The 22245-nt window shown below is 42.5% G+C and overlaps 1 protein-coding gene across 1 annotated transcript in view; it reads left to right on the forward strand.

Moving 5' to 3' along the window:
- Positions 1 to 20462, forward strand: part of SLX4IP (SLX4 interacting protein) — a 104902-nt gene extending 84440 nt beyond the window's left edge. Inside the window, exons 6-7 of the mRNA XM_075267369.1 lie at positions 18989 to 19095; positions 19802 to 20462. Coding sequence (XP_075123470.1) covers positions 18989 to 19095; positions 19802 to 20462 — 768 coding nt within the window. The remainder of the gene's footprint in view (positions 1 to 18988; positions 19096 to 19801) is intronic.
- Positions 20463 to 22245: the final 1783 nt, after the last annotated feature.

Below are 22245 nucleotides of genomic sequence, written 5' to 3' on the forward strand. Positions count from 1 at the left end.
ATACTACGGTATTCGAAATACTCGTACTCGATCGAGTACCACTCGATATTCGAATGGAAAAGTTCGATGCCGAACCAGCATTGATTGGCGGAATGCTATACAGTCGGCCAATCAACGCTGGTTCTTCTCCTACCTTTAGAAGTCTTCTCCGTGCAGCTTCCCCGCGGCGTCTTCCGGCTCTTCATTCACTCTGCCAGGCATCGGGCCTGGGCAGAGCCGACTGTGCATGTCTGCTTGTAGTGTGGGCATGCGCAGTCGGCTCTGCCCAGGCCCGATGCCTGGCACAGTGAATGAAGAGCCGGAAGATGTCGCGGGGATGCTGCAAGGAGAAGACTTCTCGGAGGATCCAGCCCGACCCTCATTCATGGACTTGGTAAGTATAATTTGATCGAACGTTGCCTACCCCTGAAACGAGCATTTTCCCCCCATAGACTATAATAGGGTTCGATATTCGATTCGAGTAGTCGAATATTGAGGGGCTACTCGAAACGAATATCGAACCTCGAACATTTTACTGTTCGCTCATCTCTACTGGTCATACACATTACTCAATCTTGATAGGACCAACCAAACATTAAGTGTCTATGCTGGTCTTCTAGCAGATGACAAGGGAGTTCCTTTTGTTCCCTAGGGGTGAGCCTTACACCAATCTCCTGCCGGTATATAGTCGTGCAAATTCAGTAAATGTCAACATGACAATCATAGCAAAGCACTAGCTGCGGCGGTAACCCCTTTCGGTGTCGACATGTCACCCATACTGTCAGTGTGTCAACAAACCAAGTCATCGCCGGAGCCTGGGAAGTGTCATCAAGGGGATTGGCCAATTTAAGATGTTCTTTAGAAATGTCATGTGGTTGGACAACACCTTTAAGGCACTTACATTGTTATATTAACAGTTTGTACTATTGCGGCGGCTTAGAAACAGGCGTGGTAGTGTTGTTGCTGTTCTTCAGGTCTGAGTTCCTTTTTCAATAAGGTATTGGGATCATTCCTAGGATTGCGCCAGTGACCATTACCCGTGGACTTGTCAGTTTTTCGTATAATTATGGAACGTAAGAGCCAAAGTACATAGTATATTAACCAAATGGGGTACTGTAGATGGGATAGATGCCAGAGTCACCTCTTATGACACACAATAAGCATTAACAAGGTGGCTGTTCTCATTCCAGAGTTGCAGTCGCCCTCCAAATTCTGTTCCAAAATGGCTTCTACATTTCTTTCCTCCTTTGCAAAAATTTTAGTTAAGTAAATATTTTTCTTAATCGACCATCTGAATTTTATATTGTTTATGTCATCACCTTTATTTATAGTCAGCCCAGTGTGTTTTCCATGAATAAAGCTGGCCCGGTGCCACAGATATATTTCCTCCTTGAACATTCACAGTTGGTTTCCTTGAAGATATGTAACCATATCAGTCCTTATGGGATCCTATGATCACTGAAAAACACACCAGTGGCCTCCTGCCATGGAGAACTTCAAGAGCAGCCGTGCGGAATTACAGCAGGAATCCTTGGCCGTGGGTGGATGTGGACCTGGGGGAAACTGATCATTTTTCTCTGCTATGCTTGTATGTTGCAGCCAGGCCTTAAACCGCACTCATCCTCCCAGTTCTATAGGGAAAATGAAGTACGCCTGAAAGAAAGGGAGGATGAACAGAGTGTGACCACCCAACAGCCGGCCGTGGGCCTGACAGCGGAGATGTTCATTCCTCCCAGTGGTGGTATCTGGGCTCACATTCACTGTACAACATGCATGTTCTCAAGAGATCCCTGGCCCGCACTCTATGTAGGCAAAGGATAACAATTAAGAGACAACATTGTGTATTCAGGAGGAACACATGTTTTGTATTACATACACACAGAAATGATTATATTACTGAACTTCTCTATGTGATAGGCAACTACAGCAACGTTCATGAACTTGGAAATATAATCCAAACAGAGCAATGTATAGATTAATAAAAATCTGTATTACTATAGCGCCAACATATAGCGCAGCAATTCAGAGGAAACACAAACAGACCAGAATAGCAAGTGAATAATGGATTCATAAGTGAGGGCTCTGCTTATAATATCTAAGAGGACATAGAGGTGAAGGGAGCGTGTAGTACACATAAAGCTGTATTAGCCAGTCAGCGGCCAGTGCCTGTATATGGGATATGGGTATATGGGATTATCAGGAGAACTGATGCACCAAGGGAAAAGTCTTGGAGACCGGAGATGGAGGTTCAGATTATGGAGGGGGTTGGAAGGATTTAGAGCACTGATAATGCCGATATTGTCATCAGTTAGAAATTGTGATACATGTATGACACTGTGACAACTTATGATCACATTCATTGTTCAGTATTGATGTCTCTATCTAGTTAATCCATTCTATCTATCTATCTATCTATCACTCTATCTATCTATCTATCTATCTATCTATCTATCAGTTTGTCTATCTAGCATACCTCCCAACTTTTTAAGAACTGAAAGAGGGACAAAGTGTGCGGTGCGCATAGCGCGCCGGGGCAAATTTAGCCCCACCCACTTGTATGTTGACTCCGCCCATTCTCATTCATTTTTCATGTGCCCCCACACAGTATAATCCTCCTACAGTCACCTGTAAATTATATGTCCCCCCTCCATCTCTGCCCCCAGATTCATGTCCCCTCCATCTCTGCCCCCAGTTTCATGTCCCCCATCTCTGCCTCTAGATTCATGTCCCCCCCATCTCTGCCCCCAGATTCATGTCCCCTCCATCTATGCCCCCAGAATCATGTCCCCCCATCTCTGCCCCCAGAATCATGTCCCCCCATCTCTGCCCCCAGATTCATGTCCCCCCATCTCTGCCCCCAGATTCACGTCATCACATCGCACTTACAGAGCCACTAGTTGGAGCGCCACAGCAAAGCAAGAAGCTGAGCTGTAATAGCTCCTTGTTTTAGTTGCGTATGTATTCAACTCAGATCTGTGTCCTCTAGACGCAGATCTGAGTTGAAATCGGGACAAACCTCCCGCCAACAGGACACTGAAATCGTGAATGTCCCACGGAAATCAGGACGGTTGGGAGGTATGATCTAGGTCCTTCTAAACAAATAAAAAATGTTGCAGCGCTCTGTAGTGGATACCAAGACAAAGGCAAACTAAGCATATGAAGTCTGAAATGGGTTACTACTAGTCATTATCTGTGTATGCTTATGAGGTTCTTAGATCGCTATTTGATCAAATTACAAGAGCCCATCTGCCGCAACAAGGCGACCCTTACTTATGTATCCTACTTTTATTATTTATTTCTCTTACTTGTATATATTCTGCATGGCTTTATACATAGTAACTAGATGAGAACCTACATTATACAGACGTCCTTCACTTGTGCCTGGGTTTAGGCCTACAGAATGAACTCTTGCAACTAGGATTAAAATATGCTCTAGACTAATTATTATAACCTTGTGCAGATGGGAAGGGGTGCAAGTCCAACATGGAGGAAGCCACATCTCATATACACAATGCAAAAGACAAGAAGTCCATAAATGTATACAGGTGCATGCTGCTATGGCTGCAATACTAACAACCCATAAATGGAGGACACGCAGACAAATATAGGCATTAGAGGCCATGTTTAAATTAGTAGAAAATTAAAAGTGAAATATTTTTGCAAATGTAAATAAACATTTTGCAGAGTTTTACACTACACTATACAGACATACCCTTATCTCTCCGTCACTCTATGATAAGACATAACATGCCGGAGTTATGGTGTAGAAGAACTACACCATAGTCATTAGAGAAAGGTAGTCAATATTGTCCGCTCTACAGAATGTATATTTATAGGACTAAATTGCCTGAAATTGGTCAATTTTCATCAAATTTGGCATTGATTCTGTTGGAAGGCTGTAAATCTAAACTACTGCAACACTACTCTATGTAAACATGTTGTGGACTACCATCAGGTTCAGTCAAGGTGCACCATATTGTCCTTCCATATTGCCATCCTCTGACAAGGTTCCAGTAATAGTAGGGACACCCGCCATATATCTGGTGGCCCCCTGTCAAGAGATGAAGACTCTATAGTAATGAATTTTAGTTTGGGAATGTTGACAGAGATGATATTACACTGACTCATATGGGAACCTGAACAACGGTCTTAAAGTCTTTGCCCCGGGCCATAATGTGAGCCGATCATGTAACACTCATCTCTGAACCTGGTATAACGTCTTCTGCCGGGTTGTGATGTGGTCGGCACTTTCAAATGATTGACGTGTCGTAAATCTTGAAAAATTTGAGCAGGAGTGTGCACGCTTATATATATGTACATTTCTGTTCTTAAATAACAGACTTTTGGTACATTTTTTATTAAAGGAAGTTTCTGGGTTTATGAAGGTAGATCTTAATCACTGAATAAAGAATTCTTCAATTCTGTGACGTATCGTGGGAACGAATTTGTCGCAACTAAATCCATTTTGCCGCAAGTATTTTACAATTTTTTTTATTTTAATTTTTATTTCAACTCCTTCCAAAAACTTATTTTTCCATTCACAGAGCTGTATAGGGGCTTATTTTTTGCCGGACAAACTATACTTCATAATGACACTATTAAATATTCTGGCCCATGTACTGGAAAGCTGGGAAAAAATATTTAGAATTGGGTGGAATTGAAAAAAATTTATTGTGCTATTTTCTTACAAGTTTTGTTTTAATTTTTTAATATTTTGTCTATTTATTTTAAAAAAAATTTCAACCCCTTCCCGACAAAAGCCGTACTAGTACGGCAGACGCCGGGTGTTTAACTATGGCGGCCGCCCGGGAGTTGGGTGGCCATCATAGCTGCCAGGTGTCTACTGATTTACACAGTAAATCCAACGCTAATGTCCCCAGTCGGTGCCCAGACCGATCGTAGGCATTAACCTCTCCGGCGCCTCGGTTAATGCTGACCGAGGTGCCATTTTCCCGGTGGCGCATGGGCGCCACCATTTTGCCGGTGATTGCCGACGCCTGGAGCAAGCTTCAGGGCCGACGTCATGTTGGCATGACAGCCGGGAGCCTTGAAAAGGCTCCCAGGCTGGTCTGCAGTGCTTTTCTTTTGCAGGCTGCTCTATGCAGCCTGCAAAAGAAATGATGATTTTTTGCAATGCATTAGCATTGTAATGCATTGCATTAATGATCAGACCCCCTGGGGTTCAAGACCCCTAGGGGGTATAATAAATGCAAAAAAAAAAAAATATATAAAAAAGTTGAAAAAAATATTTAAAAAAAAATTAAAAAGTATAAAAAATTCAAATCACCCTCCTTTCCCTAGAACACATATAAAAGTTGTAAAATACTGTGAAATACTGTACATGTTAGGTATCCCTGTGTCCGAAATCGCCCGCTCTACAAATCTATAAAAATGTTTTTCCTGTTCGGTAAGCGCCGTAGCGGGAAAAAAGGTCAAAAGTGCCAAACCGTCGTTTTTTCACTGTTTTGATTCTGATAAAAATTAGAATAAAAAGTGATCAAAGCAATAACATTTCCCGAAAATGGTAGAACTAAAAAGTACACCCGACCCCGCAAAAAAAGACGCCCGTACACAAACGTATAAAAAAGTTACAGCTGTCGGAATATGGCGACTTTTAGAAAGAAAAAATTGGCACAGGTTTAGATTTTTGTTAAGGGGTCAAAATGTAAATACAACCATATAAATTTGGTATCCCCAAAATCGTAACGAACCATAGAATACAGGCGACATGTCATTTTGGCTGCACAGTGAACGCCGTAAAAACAAATCCTGTAAGAAAATCGCACAAATGTACTTTTTCTTCAAATCGCCCCCATTCTGAATTTTTTTCCAGCTTCCCACTACATTGTACAGAATAATTAATGGTGACATCATGAAGAAAAATTTGTCCTGCAAAGATTAGGACCTCATATGGCTCTGAGAGCGGAGAAATAAAAAAGTTATGGGGTTTGGAAGGAGGGGAGTCAAAAATGAAAAACAAAAATCAAAAAATGCCATCGGCGGGAAGGGGTTAAATCCTTTTTCCCCCAGGGAACTTAAACCTGTGATCATTAGATCCTGAAGTTGTGATACGCCTCCTACTATCTTCTTTCCTTTATCTTTTTATGTGAACTTTTTGTATGTTGTATTCCTGTATTATTATTATACTTGTCTTGTATTTTTCCCCTTGGTGGGACTATTGAAGGATTATCTTGTCATAACTTATTGACCGAAGCTAATTGTAATATTCTTATGGCAGGTATGAGAGACATTCAGAGCCTTGGAATAAAAGTGAAAGTGACCCCTCAGATGCCATGATCACATCATGATCAACATTTAGCTCACAGAGCATTGCCTAGGCCCGTGTTGGCGAACCTAAGGTGGCACTCAGAGCCCTTTCTGTGGAACAGATTATATTGTGTGGGGATCACTGTGGAGCAGATTGTATTGTGTGGGGGCCACTGTGGAGCAGATTGTACTGTGTGGGGATCACTGTGGAGCAGATTGTACTGTGTGGGGATCTCTGTGGAGCAGATTGTACTGTGTGGGGATCACTGTGGAGCAGATTGTACTGTGTGGGATCCTCTGTGGAGCAGATTGTACTGTGTGGGATCCTCTGTGGAGCAGATTGTACTGTGTGGGGGCCACTGTGGAGCAGATTGTACTGTGTGGGATCCGCTGTGGAGCAGATGGTACTGTGTGGGGATCACTGTGGAGCAGATGGTACTGTGTGGGGATCACTGTGGAGCAGATGGTACTGTGTGGGGATCACTGTGGAGCAGATTGTACTATGTGGGGGCCCCTCATTATTTATATCACACAGTATCTGTTTTATAGCTGTCGTGATATTAGTACAGGCTGTGATAACATTGCACGCTCACTATAAAACAAATCCTGTGCGATGTAAATAGTGAATATTAATTGTTCATAATTATGCCAAATTGCAAACTTCTTCCTTAAAGTTGTTTGTATTATTGAAAACTCTGTAAAGCCCCATGCACACGACTCTATTTTGCGGTTCGGCAAAGTATTATGGTTAAATTTCCGTGTTGGCTCTTTGCGATATTTTAGTGGGTTTTGGGTTGCAGTTTGGTCACTCGGTCCCTGACCTAGGCTGTCCCCAGATATATCCACCTCTCAGGTTTATTGCATGAAGGGTTGAGGACTCGAAGTCAGAAGTTTGGCCCACTAACTCCACAGACCTTCCTCCATGTATACATGAATAATCTTATTACCAGACAACAAATCAATATTTTAAAACAACAAGGAAACCTATGACATAAATCCAGAAATCCCCTGTAACAGCCGGTTATATATAAAGCCTTGCGTATCGTAGGTCAATGCCATTAAACTCAAACTCGAGATTTCCTCGTCCAGACCCCTATACCAGTGATACGTCAATCTGTCAAGAGACCATTTGTAAAGGACTGGCAGACTTTTTACATCACTTAGAAGTTTGGTGGTATCATGGAGACCTTCTCTTTTCTCCTAATCTCCCTTCCCTTAGGGATGTCAGGGCCTTAACCCTTCCCAAGAGCACATGTTTTGTCAGTCAAAAATAAGGATTCAGTCCTCGGAATAGCTAATGAGAAGTGACAGTCCATGGGCTGGAAAAGCTTGGTAATGTGCAGTGCCCACCCAGTCTTCACGCAAGTCTAAATAGGCCAAGAAATGTGCTTTTAATTTAAGAAGGGGGCGGGGGAGACGACGTTTTGTTAGTTGCGAGGTTTTGTTCTTCCACTGTTGATACAATACATCAACATCTATAGAATCTCATGGTCTCGTTCAGGTTTTGCTCGATGCAAGGTAACGTCCACATCTGCAGCGCAGATTATCCCGTAAACAAGACCGCAGTACGATACGCCGGGTCGCTTTAATAATGGGACTAGACGCAGCGTTTCGTCTTTTTTTTTTTTTTTTTTTTTTTTTTTATTTACGTCTTTTTCTGAATTCTCTTGTAGGCTTTGGAAGCCTTAGGGAGTTTACATCACTGCACATAGCTGAGACTCTGGTTCCCACAGAGCTGTTCAAAGACTGACTCACGGTCTGTGTTAATTGTTCTCAAAATTCAGCACTTTAAGGGTGTGGCCAGAGAGGAAAGTCTACTGTACTTATAGGGCATGTTCAGAAATGTTTCACACATAAATCATGTTTTTGTTCCTCTCAAAAACACAACACACAGCTTAAAGCAGAAGTGCCACCTTATACGGCTCCCTTCCCATGCACTGTTCACATTCGTCACTCTCCGAGGACTTGCCAGCAGCGTTATGAGGTGTGAGGGAGATGGCGCGCTCCGGTTGTCAGGGACGAATTTATGTGCAACGCTCTCATAGGTATAAAGCTGCAGGGGAGCAGAGATGAAGATACTCCTTTTAATCTTTTCCATCCTGTACAGTCTTAAATAGAGAAAAATTTCTCTTTTTTTATTTTTAATCATTGACCTTAGGTGCAGCCTACACGGAACTACAGGAAACCAACAGGTTGTATTAGCATCATGTGATACTGGAAGTTCCAGTAACTGGTTGGCCTGCCAAGCCTAAAATAAAGTCACCTAGTATCAAAACATCCCAAAGATTAGCAGATGAATCTGTTTTTATTCCACTTAAAGAAGAACTCAAAGCACGACGTCCTATGTCCAGATTTGACTTGAGTTACAGCAGTGTCCTAGATCGATCATCGATTAACAATGTATTTCCCTTTATGATTCATGATATGTGCTGAAAAGGAATGTTTTCTTGTGCCATTCTTATTATACATCCTATGATAATGATACATAAGGGATTATTCATTGTTTAGAGCAGTGGTTCTCAGCCTGTAGTACATGTACCCCCCGGGGGTGCAAATTGCAGTCCCTAAAGGTAAATGATGTGGCGGAGAAGAACACTGTTCCCACTCCTACTGAGTATGGATCTTTTCTTTAGCTTTGGGCAGCATGTCTGCATTAGCACAATGAGCTTTTCCATCAGTACTGATTGTGCACTTATTTGCATTACAGACGCTTCAGGGAGTAAGATTCATGGAGCTGGATTCATTATTCACCTCTCTGCTCCAGGTACTAAGTGCTGACGTCACAGAGAAGATGTGGAGAGCAGAGTGGTGAGTAAGGAATCCATCTCACCCCTCATTTCTTGAATATTACTATGTGTGGGGGCACTAAATACTGGGAGGTAACAGAGAAGCTCCTTATTCTGTGTTTGGAGACACTGAGGGGGGCCATTATACTTAATGGGGGAGGTCACAGAGGGGGCCATTATACTGAATGGGAGGTCACAGAAGGGGCCATTATTCTGTGTGTTGGGGCCCATTATATTGAATGGGGGAGGTCACAGAGGGGGCCATTATACTGAATGGGAGGTTACAGAGGGGGCCATTATTCTGTGTGTTGGGGGCCATTATATTGAATGGGGGAGGTCACAGAGGGGACCATTATACTGAATGGGAGATTACAGAGGGGGCCATTATTCTGTGTGTTGGGTGCCATTATACTGAATGGGAGGTTACAGAGGGGGCCATTATTCTGTGTGTTTGGAGACACTGAGGGAGGCAGGCCATTATGCTGTGTGGGGGCATTAAGGGGACCATTATACGATGTGTGAGGGCGCTAAGGTGATATGATCCCATGCCCACCAACACCACCTTACTCCACAAACCCCATCGCTTTATAATGGGAATTGTCATGGTTTCATGGTGGTGTCCATTGCTTTGATTGAAAGAATAGTACTGCACGCTAAACGAATAAAGTATGCAGCATTCAAGTGAATGAAGGAATTAAACATCTCTCATTTTTAGTTAGAGATTTTTATCTTGAGTTTTTCAGTGTATCACTGGGTGTATACCTTAAAGGAGTTGCCCTGTTCTATTTCAGTAGCACAATGGGTCACTGGTTAGCACTGTCGTCTTGCAGGGCTGGAGTCCTACAAGGAGTTTGTATTGTGTGCCCATGTTTGTGTGGGTTTCCAATATTATCTCTGCCTATATGGCACAATATTGACAAGGATCAGGGGATAATCGTACACATCAGGGAGAGTGTTTGCCTACATAGGCAGTACGGAGACTTACAAGTCATTCCTGCTCCGCTAGGGATTCTGGGTAAAAAATATGCAAATCTATTCTCCAGGATGTGATTAGGAGAACAGTGCAATCTGTACGCCACCCTATAGAGGGCGGCATCCTTAACATCATGAACAACTCAGTTATAAAGTCTATTTAATCATGATGTGGATTTAATTGCCAAATTAGTATTTCTATTCCAAAAGGAACAGATTCCCACAATATTGACAATCACTGTAAAGCACTGCAGAATAGGATGGCGCTATAGAAGTAAGCAAAATAAATAAATGAACTTCTTTAAAGTTCTCGAAAAAAAATTGCTTCAACATTATTTATATCAAACCTAAACAATTGGGATAGTTAGACAATGTTGTAAAAGGTAACAGAGTTCTGTTGTATGGGATTGCACTAGAACCCATCTTGGCGCTGTTTGTAGCATTCGGCTGAATACTTCTGGCCTTTTTTTCAAAACACAAAAAAAAAAAAAAAAAGCAATCGTCGGGATCGGTTTTACTGTATTGAATGTTTTTTTTAAAGAAAAATAAATAAATAAATCTAAACCTAGAAAGTAATGATAAAAATAAATACAAACTGTTTGTTGATCGACAGCCATTTCTGCATGATAAATACTGAATTTCTCCATGGTGGGACTATGAGGGTCTGTAACACTGTTACTTACCTCTCCACGATCCAGGCCAGGCCTCCTTCCTAGTTGTCTGACATCTCTGACGTCACGTGAACCCGGTCGGCCACTATGGGGCATAATACTTTGTGCAGGGGCCACTAAGGGACATAATACTGTGTGACGGGGCCACTATGGGGCATAATAGAACGCGCAGGAATGCGTAGGAGGGGGTCGGTCGGGGGGGGGGGGGGCCATGTCAAAAGTTCGCCACGGGGCCCCGCCATTCCTAGTTATGCCACTGGCTGCTGATGGGTAGGCTTGCGAGAGATGGGGCTTAGAAATGTTTTGTTCTAGTACACAAGGCGCTGCTCTAGGGGTAGTGGACCTTAAGGGGCTCTATCTCTGGATTTTTGCTATTTTAGATAAACATGCCTGAATAGAATCTAAAAAGACTATTCAAGTCCTGCTAATTGTTTGTCAAAAGACCCCCCGTTTTAATGAATTACCTTTTAAACATATATGTAAATGAGCCCTTCCATGCACTGGAAGGACCGTGGACCCTGTGATGATGTCACTACAAGGTCCTTCGTCTTCTAAGTAGTGATCTATACAGAGCAGAGGCTGCAGCTCCCTGTGTCTATCATATCATATATATCTACTGTGCACATGGAGATCTATGATGGACATTGGGAGCTGCAGCCCCTACTCTGTATAGATCACTACTTAGAAGACGACAAAGAACCTTGTAGTGACATCATCACAGGGACAAGCCAATCACAGAGCAGTAGTGACGTCATAACAGGTCCTTTTCCAGAAGCAGGGAAGAGACAGAGGATGTGAGTCGAAAGCAGTAGGAGGGACTTGCATACAAGAACCAAGAGAGGAGGGCGTGAACAGAGTATGACGTGAGGGGTGCACGGGAACGCCCATCGTGCACGGAAGGGCTCATTTACATATATGTTTAAAAGGTAATTCATTAAAACGGGGGGGGGGGGGGCTTTTTAAAGGCTATTCAGGCATATGTTTATCTAAAATAGCGAAAATCCAGTGATAGAGCCCCTTTAATGGGGGCTGCATAACACAAAATATACTACTATTCTAAATGGCACAAAGTAAATACAGATTCTGCACTGAAGCCCAGGAGCAAATCTAGCTTTGGGGCAGAGGCGTAGCTATAGGGTATGCAGTGATAGCCATCATAAAATATAGCGCTATTCTAAATTCTATGTCAGCTGTCTAAGGCAGACAGAGAAGAGGATGAGGCTTCTGCTCCGGACAGTTGTCTTACACCCTAGCTTAGGATTTTTTTTTTAATGTAGATTGTGAGCCCACATAGAGCTCACAATGTACATTTTTCCCTATCAGTATATTTTTTTGGAATATGGGATAGAAATCCATGCAAACACGGGGAGAACATACAAACTCCTTGCAGATGGTTTTTTGCCCTCGGTGGGATTTGAACACCAGGACTCCGGCGCAGCAGTGCTAACCACTGAGCCACCGTGTGGCCCCTCCCAGGCTCAGGATTTTGAAGGGTAGGAGGATCACGGCTGCGTTACTGGTTCAGACAGAGAATATTTTTGGTTGTAACAAAATGAAACCAGGCGATAAGGGGAATGGGTACTAGGATCATTCTTTGGTGTATTTCTGTATTAGTGTCCCTTTATTTTATGTGATGTCTGATGTAGAAGAAGATGATTAGACAGAAAGCGATTAAAGGTTTCTGTAAAACGTTACTTTTTTCTTTTTTTTTTTTTGTAACGTGTTTCCTCGAGACAACGTAACATGTAAAGTGTTTCCAGGAGGACAGTTTACTAATTAAAAGGAAAGGACCTATTGACACCTCTAATTATTTGTAAATAGATTGTAACCGTAGATCCTAAGAGCGCCAAGAGCTTCGCTACATAAGGTTGGGCGGAGGGGTTGGGTGTCGTTTAAATTTACTGCTGTGTTCTAATGAACCTGAGGTGAGGGGCATGTCAGACAAGTGTCAAAAGTGGTTATTGGGTTACATAAGTGTGTCTGGGGGTCGCCACACAGATACTTTAACCATGTAATGGCTGGATCACTTTCCTTCTGCCCACACACAATGTTTCTTCTCCATGAGAATACAATTCATTTTTATTTTATATATTTTATTATTTATTTTATATTTTATTTTTAGCTATGCATCTATCTATCTATCTCCTATCTATCTATCTATCTATCTATCTATCTATCTATCTATCATCTATCTATCTATCATCTATCTATCTCCTATCTATCTATCTATCTATCATCTATCTATCTCCTATCTATCTATCTATCTATCTATCTATCTATCTATCTGTCTATCCATCCCAACGTGAATACTAGATTGTCCATGGTGTTGACTTCTTTCCTTTCGCCCAAGTTATATTTATTTCAATGGCCTGGATAAAATCATTCATCAATTTAATGGCTTTCTACATGGAACACTGCAAAAATTTATATAAATAATTCTATTTCTAGCCATTCAGATTTAATCTATATGTCTAGGTGTCACGTAGGCTAAGGCCTCACATTGCAGAAACTGAGTTTTTTTGTTGCAGATTTTGTTGCACTTTTTGAGCCAAAGTCAGGAGTAGATTGAGCAGAAGGGAGAAGTATAAGAACTTTTTATAGAGTACCTATTGCTTTTGTAGCCATTCTTAGCTTTGGCTCAAAAAAACACAACAAAATCTGCGACGGTTTTGGAAATCGCAGCGTGTCAGCACTGTGATTTTTTTCGTAAAGTGAGCATGCGATTCAAATGAATCCCATCCACTTTGCAAGTACTGTAAAACGATTTTTCCTGCGGCGTTTCTGCCTAGGCCATATTGCACCGTTTCCGGCCCACGGGGCCCTGGCCTTAAAGAGGTTTTTAAGGACTTAATATAAGCAATAGGTTGGGGGCTGACACTTGGGTTCTTACTCAGGCACTTATGTGATCCCCGATTCCACCTTCTCAGGCCAGTTACATGGCTATTTTGCAGGTCAAGTGAATGGGACTGAGATGCAATATCAAGCACAGTCTCTATATAATATGCAGTGCTGTGGTTGTAAACAATGAACGTCCAAATGCTCCGCAGCAGATCGTGAGGGTGCCAGGTAACAAACTCCCAACAATCTGATATTGATGACCTATCCTAAATCTAAGTAATCCATAATAAGTCTGGAAAACCCCTTCACGCTGCACATACAAGTGAGAGCAAGTTTTTACTAAAACAGACATGATGGGAGGACATGTCCCACTAAAATGAAGACATTCCCAGTAAATACAAGACCTTTAATCAAGTTGACACCGGTAATAGATCAAGTATGCAATTAGATGCTGGTGTAATTTACATATACAGGTAGTAACATAGCAGAATGCACAGATATTACACTATATGAGGTGAGATTTTAGCATAGCTCCCTGGCCCTGTCGCTCAAAGAAGGGAAGGAGAAGATGGGCATATTAGTTAGGAGCAACAGGGCCGCCCTTGGTGCTCCAGATTTAAGTGTTTTGCTGGTTTAATATGTTCTAGCCTGGTGAATACCTTTACACCTTATACAAGTAAGGCTGCATTCACACAGAGTAACGTTGGCGTTTTTTGTGCTTATTTTGGCACTTAACGCCGCGTTTGCGCCGCGCTATTTTGCGGTCGCGTTAAATGGCGCAAACGCGGCATTAACGCGGCGCTATGTGCCAAAATAAGCACAAAAAACGCCAACGTTACTCTGTGTGAATGTATCGAGGCATGACCACATCTGCTCTATCGAGGCATGACCACAACTGCCTGAGCAACTGTTTTTGGCTTTGGTTGCCGGCCAGCACCATCTCAAACATAAAGATTGACAGATCCCAATGTGTGACAGTCACTGAGAAAGACGAGTGTTCCAACAAAATGCCTTCTTTACCTATCACCTGTTGTTGAAGGAGAGTTGGGACACCTCCAATACACAAATCAATAGATGGTCGACCTGTCCTACTGAAAATTCAATCAATAATATGTATGGCCAGCTTAACGGAGTTATCAAGGATTATGATAATGCGCTTCACTTCCTCTTCTCAGGAAGTGACATCACGTCCATTAGTCCTATGGCTATGCTGCCGTTCAGGCTCATTCAAATGAATGGGGCTGGCCTATAGCCTATTGGTGCAATGTCAATGGATGTGATGTCACTATATGAGAAGAGGGAGTGGAGCGCAGTGACATAGTCCTGGTTAACTCCTTTAAGAGTCTGATAAGTGATCAGTAGCTATCTCACATCTATACTTTTAGTCTTACTTAATACATAATTCTAGACAAACTACAAGACCTATGTGTTGCATCCTCTATAAATTGGTTATACGGGGACTTTTTTTAATATATAACTCTGGGGTTCAATTTTCTCCAGAACTTTGGATTTCTGGGCGGGTTCCAATTCAGGATGACGTGAACTAGCACCTAGAGTCAAATTGTTCTGCCTCCTCCCTCCTTTCTGTATTCAATCATATGACCTACCATATATACTCGAGTATATGCTGATTTTTTCAGCCCAGTGTTTGTGCTGAAAAAGCCTCCCTCGGCTTATATTCGAGTCAGAAAAAAAAATAAAAAATAATAATTATTTATTTTTTAGGAGGGGGGGGAGGTGTCTATGACCAGCCACAATATTAATGTATAGAATCTCCCATAAAATAGTGCAAAAATCCCTCCTTTCCCTAGAATACATACAAAAGTAGAAAATGACTGTGAAACACATACACATTAGGTATCCCTGTGTCTGACAGTGCCCGGTCTACTGGATATAGGGTATCTGCAGTGCTCCTGTAGCGTCAGGAAGGGGTTAATAGGAGCACTGCAGATACCCTATATTCAGCCAGACTGAATTCCAAGGGGGGGAAGAAAAACTCAGTCCTCAAACTCAGGGAAGGGGCAGACAGACAATCAAAACACCCCCTCCCCTTCCCCAGCATCTACTGCACCCAAAAACTCCGACCATTTTAATTTTTGAAAATTTCCAGTGGCTGCTGCATTCCCCCCGGCTTATACTCGAGTCAATAAGTTTTCCCAGTTTTTTGTGGTAAAATTAGGGGCCTCAGCTTATATTCGGGTCGGCTTATACTCGAGTATATACGGTATGTCGTGGGGGTTGGCAGAAGAGGTCATTGTAACATTTAGCCCCCATAATGGAGGTAATACCAAAGTGAACAGGGAGAGAAGGAAGGAGGCAGAACGGTTCTGGGTGCTGGTTCCCATCATGTGAGCCTGTATTGCAACCTGGTTCTGAAGAAAAAGAACCACAGTGGAAATGAGATGATAGGAGTCCCCGGATAACCCCCATAGCCCTGCTAATTCTCCATCATCCCACCCCTCCAATTCTGTAAAGACAGATGACAATATCTGTGCTGTGTCCTCAGTAGACATTCCATGTGCATGTTGTATCGCCCAGGTGTTATATAAAGAAACTCAGCAGTGTTACAAGACTGTGGATCTGTGTTATACCGGGTAAGGAGGGTATTTTTTGTAAAATCACCCCAGGGGCCATGCAGATTTTTTTGGTTGCTTTTAAATAAACAAGTACGTGGCGCAAGTTAATAAAACTATTGCAACACAGAACTGTATGATGCAGCCAGTGGATGTCTGTCTCCGGGTGAAACAAGATGCTTCGTACATAGAGGGTTTTTTTTTTCAGCACGCATTAAACAAACACTCTCCAGTAATGCTCTCTTTTAGCGTGGACAAAATGAAATCTCCTGCGGTCCATGGAGGAAGTATAGCCAACAACCACAAACCATGCACATCCAAATGTTAGCCTTAGGTTTTAACTCTACAGTGACCGATCCGGAATGAAACCTTGAACTGAAAAGGATTCTGCATTCGGTCCAAAGGCCTTACTGTCACATCGTACCTTTTAAAGAAGCCATAAACAACTTTAGATTTCCTTGTAACATTAATATATCTCATTATTGGATGTTGACTCCTTTTCGCAAAATCCCTCATGTATCCTTTGCCTTGTCTTTCACTGCTTTCTCACTCGAGTATAGCTGTATAGGCTCTAATAGTGCAATAAACTAAGTTTTGACAGGGTAGGGGGTCACTTTAACCAGTTATATCTTGGTCATTATAAAACATAGAACAATGCTTTTGGTTTCATATGAAAGATGAGATTATTAGTGTTTTTCCAGATTATTTGCAGAGATATGTAGTTAAAAAGATAGTTAGGAATCGTATGTTTAGATTTAGCTGCTCCCAAACCTGAATGTTAAGTGGTGAATCTCTTCTTCTTTCATATGACACCAAAATCACTGTTCTATGTTTTAGAATGGCCAAGGTGTAGACTTCAATGGGCCAGCGCTGCAGTATCTAGACTCACCTCTATAGTTTGTATCGCTCCCAGTGTCAGAGCCCTGCCTATGTAATAAGGATAGGCCATCGATTGTCGAAAGTGGATAACCCCTTTAATCTGAAAGGATTCTCCTACTTATAACAATTATCCCCTATCCATCTACTGGGATAAGTGACCCAAATTCACTGTGTAAATGCACGTGTGACCATTGCTCCATCCACCTGATGAACAGCTGTATCCGCCCCAAATAAGTGAATGAAGTAGTGGTGATTAGAGATGAGCGAACACTGTTCGGATCAGCCGTTCCGAACAGCACGCTCCCATAGAAATGAATGGAAGCACCTGGCACGTACGCTTTGCCGACGGCCAGTCGCCGTGCCAGGTGCTTCCATTCATTTCTATGGGAGCGTGCTGTTCGGAACGGCTGATCCGAACAGTGTCCGCTCATCTCTAGTGGTGATGTATGTGCACTACTGCTCCATTTTACAGCGGAATCAGAGACCTGGTGGGGGGTCCGACCACTGGGACTGTTAAAGGGAATAAGTGTTATCATTGGGAAAACTTCTTCGATGCACGTAAAACCTCAAATCTGCCACAACACATATGATAATGCCAAATTTTACCACCTGATATAGGCAGGAGTTTGTCTTGCTAAATCCTGTCCAGTCTACTGAATTTACTACAGGTGGACTCCAGTCAAGATTTAGAAACATCTCAAAGATGGTGAAGAGATATTGGAGTCCTCTACACCAAAATTCCAATATCATATCAAAGGGTCTGAATACTTAGGCCCATTCAAAATTTTAGCTTTTCCTTTATAATTTATTTGCAAACATTTCTAAAATTCTGTATTCATATTCTCATTATGGGGTATTAAGTGCAAATTCATGGGGAATTTGGGGGATTTTAGTACAAGGACTCAACATAAAACATGAAAAAAGTTAAAGGATCTGAAGACTTTCTGAGTGCATTGTAACTATCTTCCAGAGGCAGAAAAGTGACTCCTAGTGCTGGCTTGAAAGTCAACGTCCAACGTATAAAAGAGTCTTAAAACGTTACTAGGGATGTTAGTAAAGCTAGGCACCCATCTCTGGACAGTGGTTCCGTAGTCTTTGCCTCTTGTGATAATAAGTAGGGTACTTGGAGGTCGGCTGAGATGTCTTTGACACCAGTGTGGGATGGTGCAGGTTCTCATTGAGGAGATCTAGATGGTGTTTGGAGTCTTCTTGGAAATAATGGAACAGGACACACAACACTTCTGCAGGTCAGATAATCTGCAGATTCTTGTACAGAAGGAACTCAGTGTTATCTGTGTGTTTACATTGAGAGATAACAGACCAGACTTTATCAGCAAACTACAATTATCTGAACAGATTGCCCTGCTGCACTAGCACTGATTTCTATACACTTGAAAAAGGGTCGTGTGACCCGAAACGCGTCGTGTGTGAATCTCAATAAAAATACAGTTCTCCAAAAGTCCTACGGATAAAGCGCAGTCCTTGTTGATGGTCCTTGACTTCATATTCTTGGAAATAATGGCTGTCTACAGATGGATGGCTGGTTTGGCTAATACTCCTAGTCGTAGAGTCTCTTGTCTGGGTTGGCTTGCAGAGTAGCTACCTATAATTGGCATTAGGGAAACAGATGAACTAATTTGCATACTTTTTCCCCAAAATGAGATATAGTAACCCCTGGGTAAAAACACATCATGAAGACTAAGATATAGGAAGTCACCTCCCTCGCTTTAGGGTTATATGCCCATGACACACAAGTCCTATAACGCACCACAGAACGGTTCTTTAAGAACTCACCCTTAGAAGAGTTGGCATTTTAGCAGGGGGCGGCCTGTGACCTCATCACTACCAGGGCTGGCTTGAACGGCATCCATCCTTCTCTGGTTTTAAACAATGCAACAAGCAACATCTGTGAGTCTTGGACGCAACGACTTGAACTTTCATCTTGTTATATAGAGTTTCCTGGGTCGGGTTCCAAAGCGTTGTCTAATTTTATTACTGTTTTATTGTCCCATCACTTTCATAGAAAGAGTCTTCCAGCGGAAGGTCCGAATATTTTGCTGAGCACAGAGAATGTGAAATAAACAACCTATTATCCGCCACACTGAAGAAGCAAGCTGTGCTGAAAAACATGTAAGCTCTCCTCCGAGGTGACGATATCATGAGGTGATGGTGATGTCTGAATCTGGGCCTTCCAAGGGAAATCCGCATGGGATTGATTGTGAGCCGCGTCGTGTCCTATAAGGGAACAAGACGGGGACAGCTGTTGTAGGGTGATGTCATGCTTTTTTTCCCTCCATCACGTCTTGACGCCACTCATTTGCATAGCTCCTCTTTCAGGATATGTAAGAACTTGGCATGTGACAAACCCAGATTGATGGTACAATGATGTCGGCCTCTAGAGGCTTCTTCTTCATTCTTCTATATGTTGTAAATTATGGCACTGGCTAGAAACGTATTGAGTAATATCATTAAGTGCCTTGGGATACATTCCTTAAGAAAGCCCTATTTATGCTATAATATTTTATTCAGCCTCTACTGAAACTCGATCCTGGTACGCAATATTGACCTTAACATCTGTAACAAATTTAGTCAGCACATTGTGAGCTTCTCCATAGCCAAGTGACTAAATATGTATATATGTATATCCGTGCATGTTGAGCGAAAATGAGAGGATGAAGTATGATAGCATTCCCTCCCTGCAAACAATGTTTCTTGTCATGGTGATATCTGTATGGCAGCTTTGTTACCCTACAGGACGGATGTTTTGTGAGCCTATTAAACTGGTAATGAATTACATGAGCAGTGAGAAGAACGAGCCTTGTTTTCTAAATTACAGAGTGAAGAAGACAAAAGCAACAAAAGGCTCCAGCCCTGAATCCGGTAGGGACTGTAAAGAGTGCCCTCGCCTTGGGCTAGCGGACCCTGACAAAGGAAGCAAGATTAATACACAATCCGAACCACAGTGTAGGAGTGCGGATCGGGGAGAAGATTGCGTAAATACCACTCGGAACAGCTTGGAGCTTCCTGATGCCAGAGTGGAAAATGATGTTAATAGCAGACAGCCCTGCAGGACTAGCAGCCAGCACAAACCCCAATCTGCAGAGTGGTTACAGGCACAAGACCCGACCAAGGCTCTTTCCTGGATCTCTGAGTCAGCGCTGCCAAAAGAAAAACAAACTTTACGAACAAGGATTATGCAACAGAAGAGGAGACGACACAGCTCGGAAGGGAAGTCTACGTTCAGCTGTAAGAAAGCAGACTTGAGAGATGATACGTTCATAAGGTCGGCCGAAGAGCCCGCAAAGCCTTTAGTTTTTAGGGAGTCCTCCGTAGGTGATGCAAGAGAATCAGTGGAACAACCAAGAGTAGCCCTGGGACATGAGGCCGTCACTGGTGACAACAAACTACACATGTCATCAAATAGCAAAAACCCTAGAGAGAGCAAAGAAGGCCAGCCTAGAAAACTAAAACTTCAGAGGCCCAAAAAGTTGCATTAATTGGGTTTTGCACCCGGGAACTTTAAAGACGACCTTTCACCTCTCCTGACACAACTGTTGTAGAAACTTACTGCATTCCACCAGCAATTCTGGAGCTTCATTTCTTATGACTTTACATTTTGGGGTTCCTCTGATTTTCCTTAGGCCTGGTTCACATCTGTGTTCAGTATTCCATTCAGGGAGTCTGCTTGGGGACCCCTGAACAGAAACCTATACACATTAAAAAGCAGTTAGCTAAGAAGCCACACGGACCCCATAGACTATAAAGGGGTCCGTACGGATTCCCCTTGGTTTCTGTACAAAACATGCAGAGAGAAAAGTGCTGCTTGCAGTAGTATTCTCTCCACATGACTCATGCGGAAACCACAGGCCCCTTTTCTAGTCTATGGGGTCCATGTGGTTTATTAGCTAACTGCTTTTTAATGCGTATAGGTTTCTGTTCAGGGGTCCCCAAGCAGAGTCCGCAAACGGTATACCGAACGCAGATGTGAACTGGGCCTTAATTAGTTGATCACTGGGTGTTAGCAATTGGGTTGTCCTTACACCCACTGACATTATTCAATCAGTGCTGACAATGGGGACATACTCTTTTGACAAGGGGAAAGATAACACCCAATTGTCAATTTTTACATAATACAATGTAGAATTAAAAAAGAATACACTCCAGAATTATGTTGTGAAGAATAACAAGATTTACTAAAAAGACAAGTCAGGAGTTGGAGGTCTTCTTTAAAACGGAGTCTATCACTAGAACTCATTATATCACCCCAGTCCTGCAGATAGATAGGTTAGTGTCACCATAATCCAGCATATCACTCCAGCTCTGCAGATAGATAGGTTAGTGTCACCAGACCCAGCATATCACCCCAGCCCTGCAGATAGATAGGTTAGTGTCACCATAATCCAGCATATCACTCCAGCTCTGCAGACAGATAGGTTAGTGTCACCATAATCCAGCATATCACTCCAGCTCTGCAGATAGATAGGTTAGTGTCACCAGACCCAGCATATCACCCCAGCCCTGCAGATAGATAGGTTAGTGTCACCATAATCCAGCATATCACTCCAGCTCTGCAGACAGATAGGTTAGTGTCACCAGACCCAGCATATCACCCCAGTCCTGCAGATAGATAGGTTAGTGTCATCAGAACCAACATATCACCCCAGCCCTGCAGATAGATAGGTTAGGGTCACCTGAATCAAACAGTGTTTTCCCCTTGTAAAGCCCTACCTCCTTTGCTGAGATATTGCTGTTTTTACCAATATGTAAATGAGCCCTTTGGAGCAAAGGCCACACTATTATTTCTCCAAAGAACTCATTTGCATATTAACAAAAACAGCAATATCTCAGCAACAAAGTCAGGGATTCACAAGGGGAATGTGTAATTTCATTAGGGTGAGCATAACCTATCTATCTGCAGAGCTGGGTTGTCATAATGGGTTTTGGTGACACAGTCTCTTTAAGGGGGGTTCTGTCCTTACAAAGTAAAATCCACCCCTCTCAATTCTACCTTATATGCCTGTGTTCCACTATCAAACAACCAGGAGGGGCTCTTCCCCAGCTCTCCCACTAACTATTCCCCCAAATTGCACCAATAGACTGTATTAGATGGTGTCACCTATTTCCAATTATTGCCTTTGCCCATCAGTTCTGGAATGTATATTCTGTATATAATGGTTGACACCCAACAAGGGCACTACTGATGTCAATGAGCATTTCTCCTTTAAGGCTATGCCCACCATGCCCGACTTTTTTTTTTTGTCCCAGTAAATGTAAAATAAT

This window comes from Leptodactylus fuscus, chromosome 3, assembly GCF_031893055.1.
Source record: "Leptodactylus fuscus isolate aLepFus1 chromosome 3, aLepFus1.hap2, whole genome shotgun sequence".
In the NCBI taxonomy this organism is placed as follows: Eukaryota; Metazoa; Chordata; class Amphibia; order Anura; family Leptodactylidae; genus Leptodactylus; species Leptodactylus fuscus.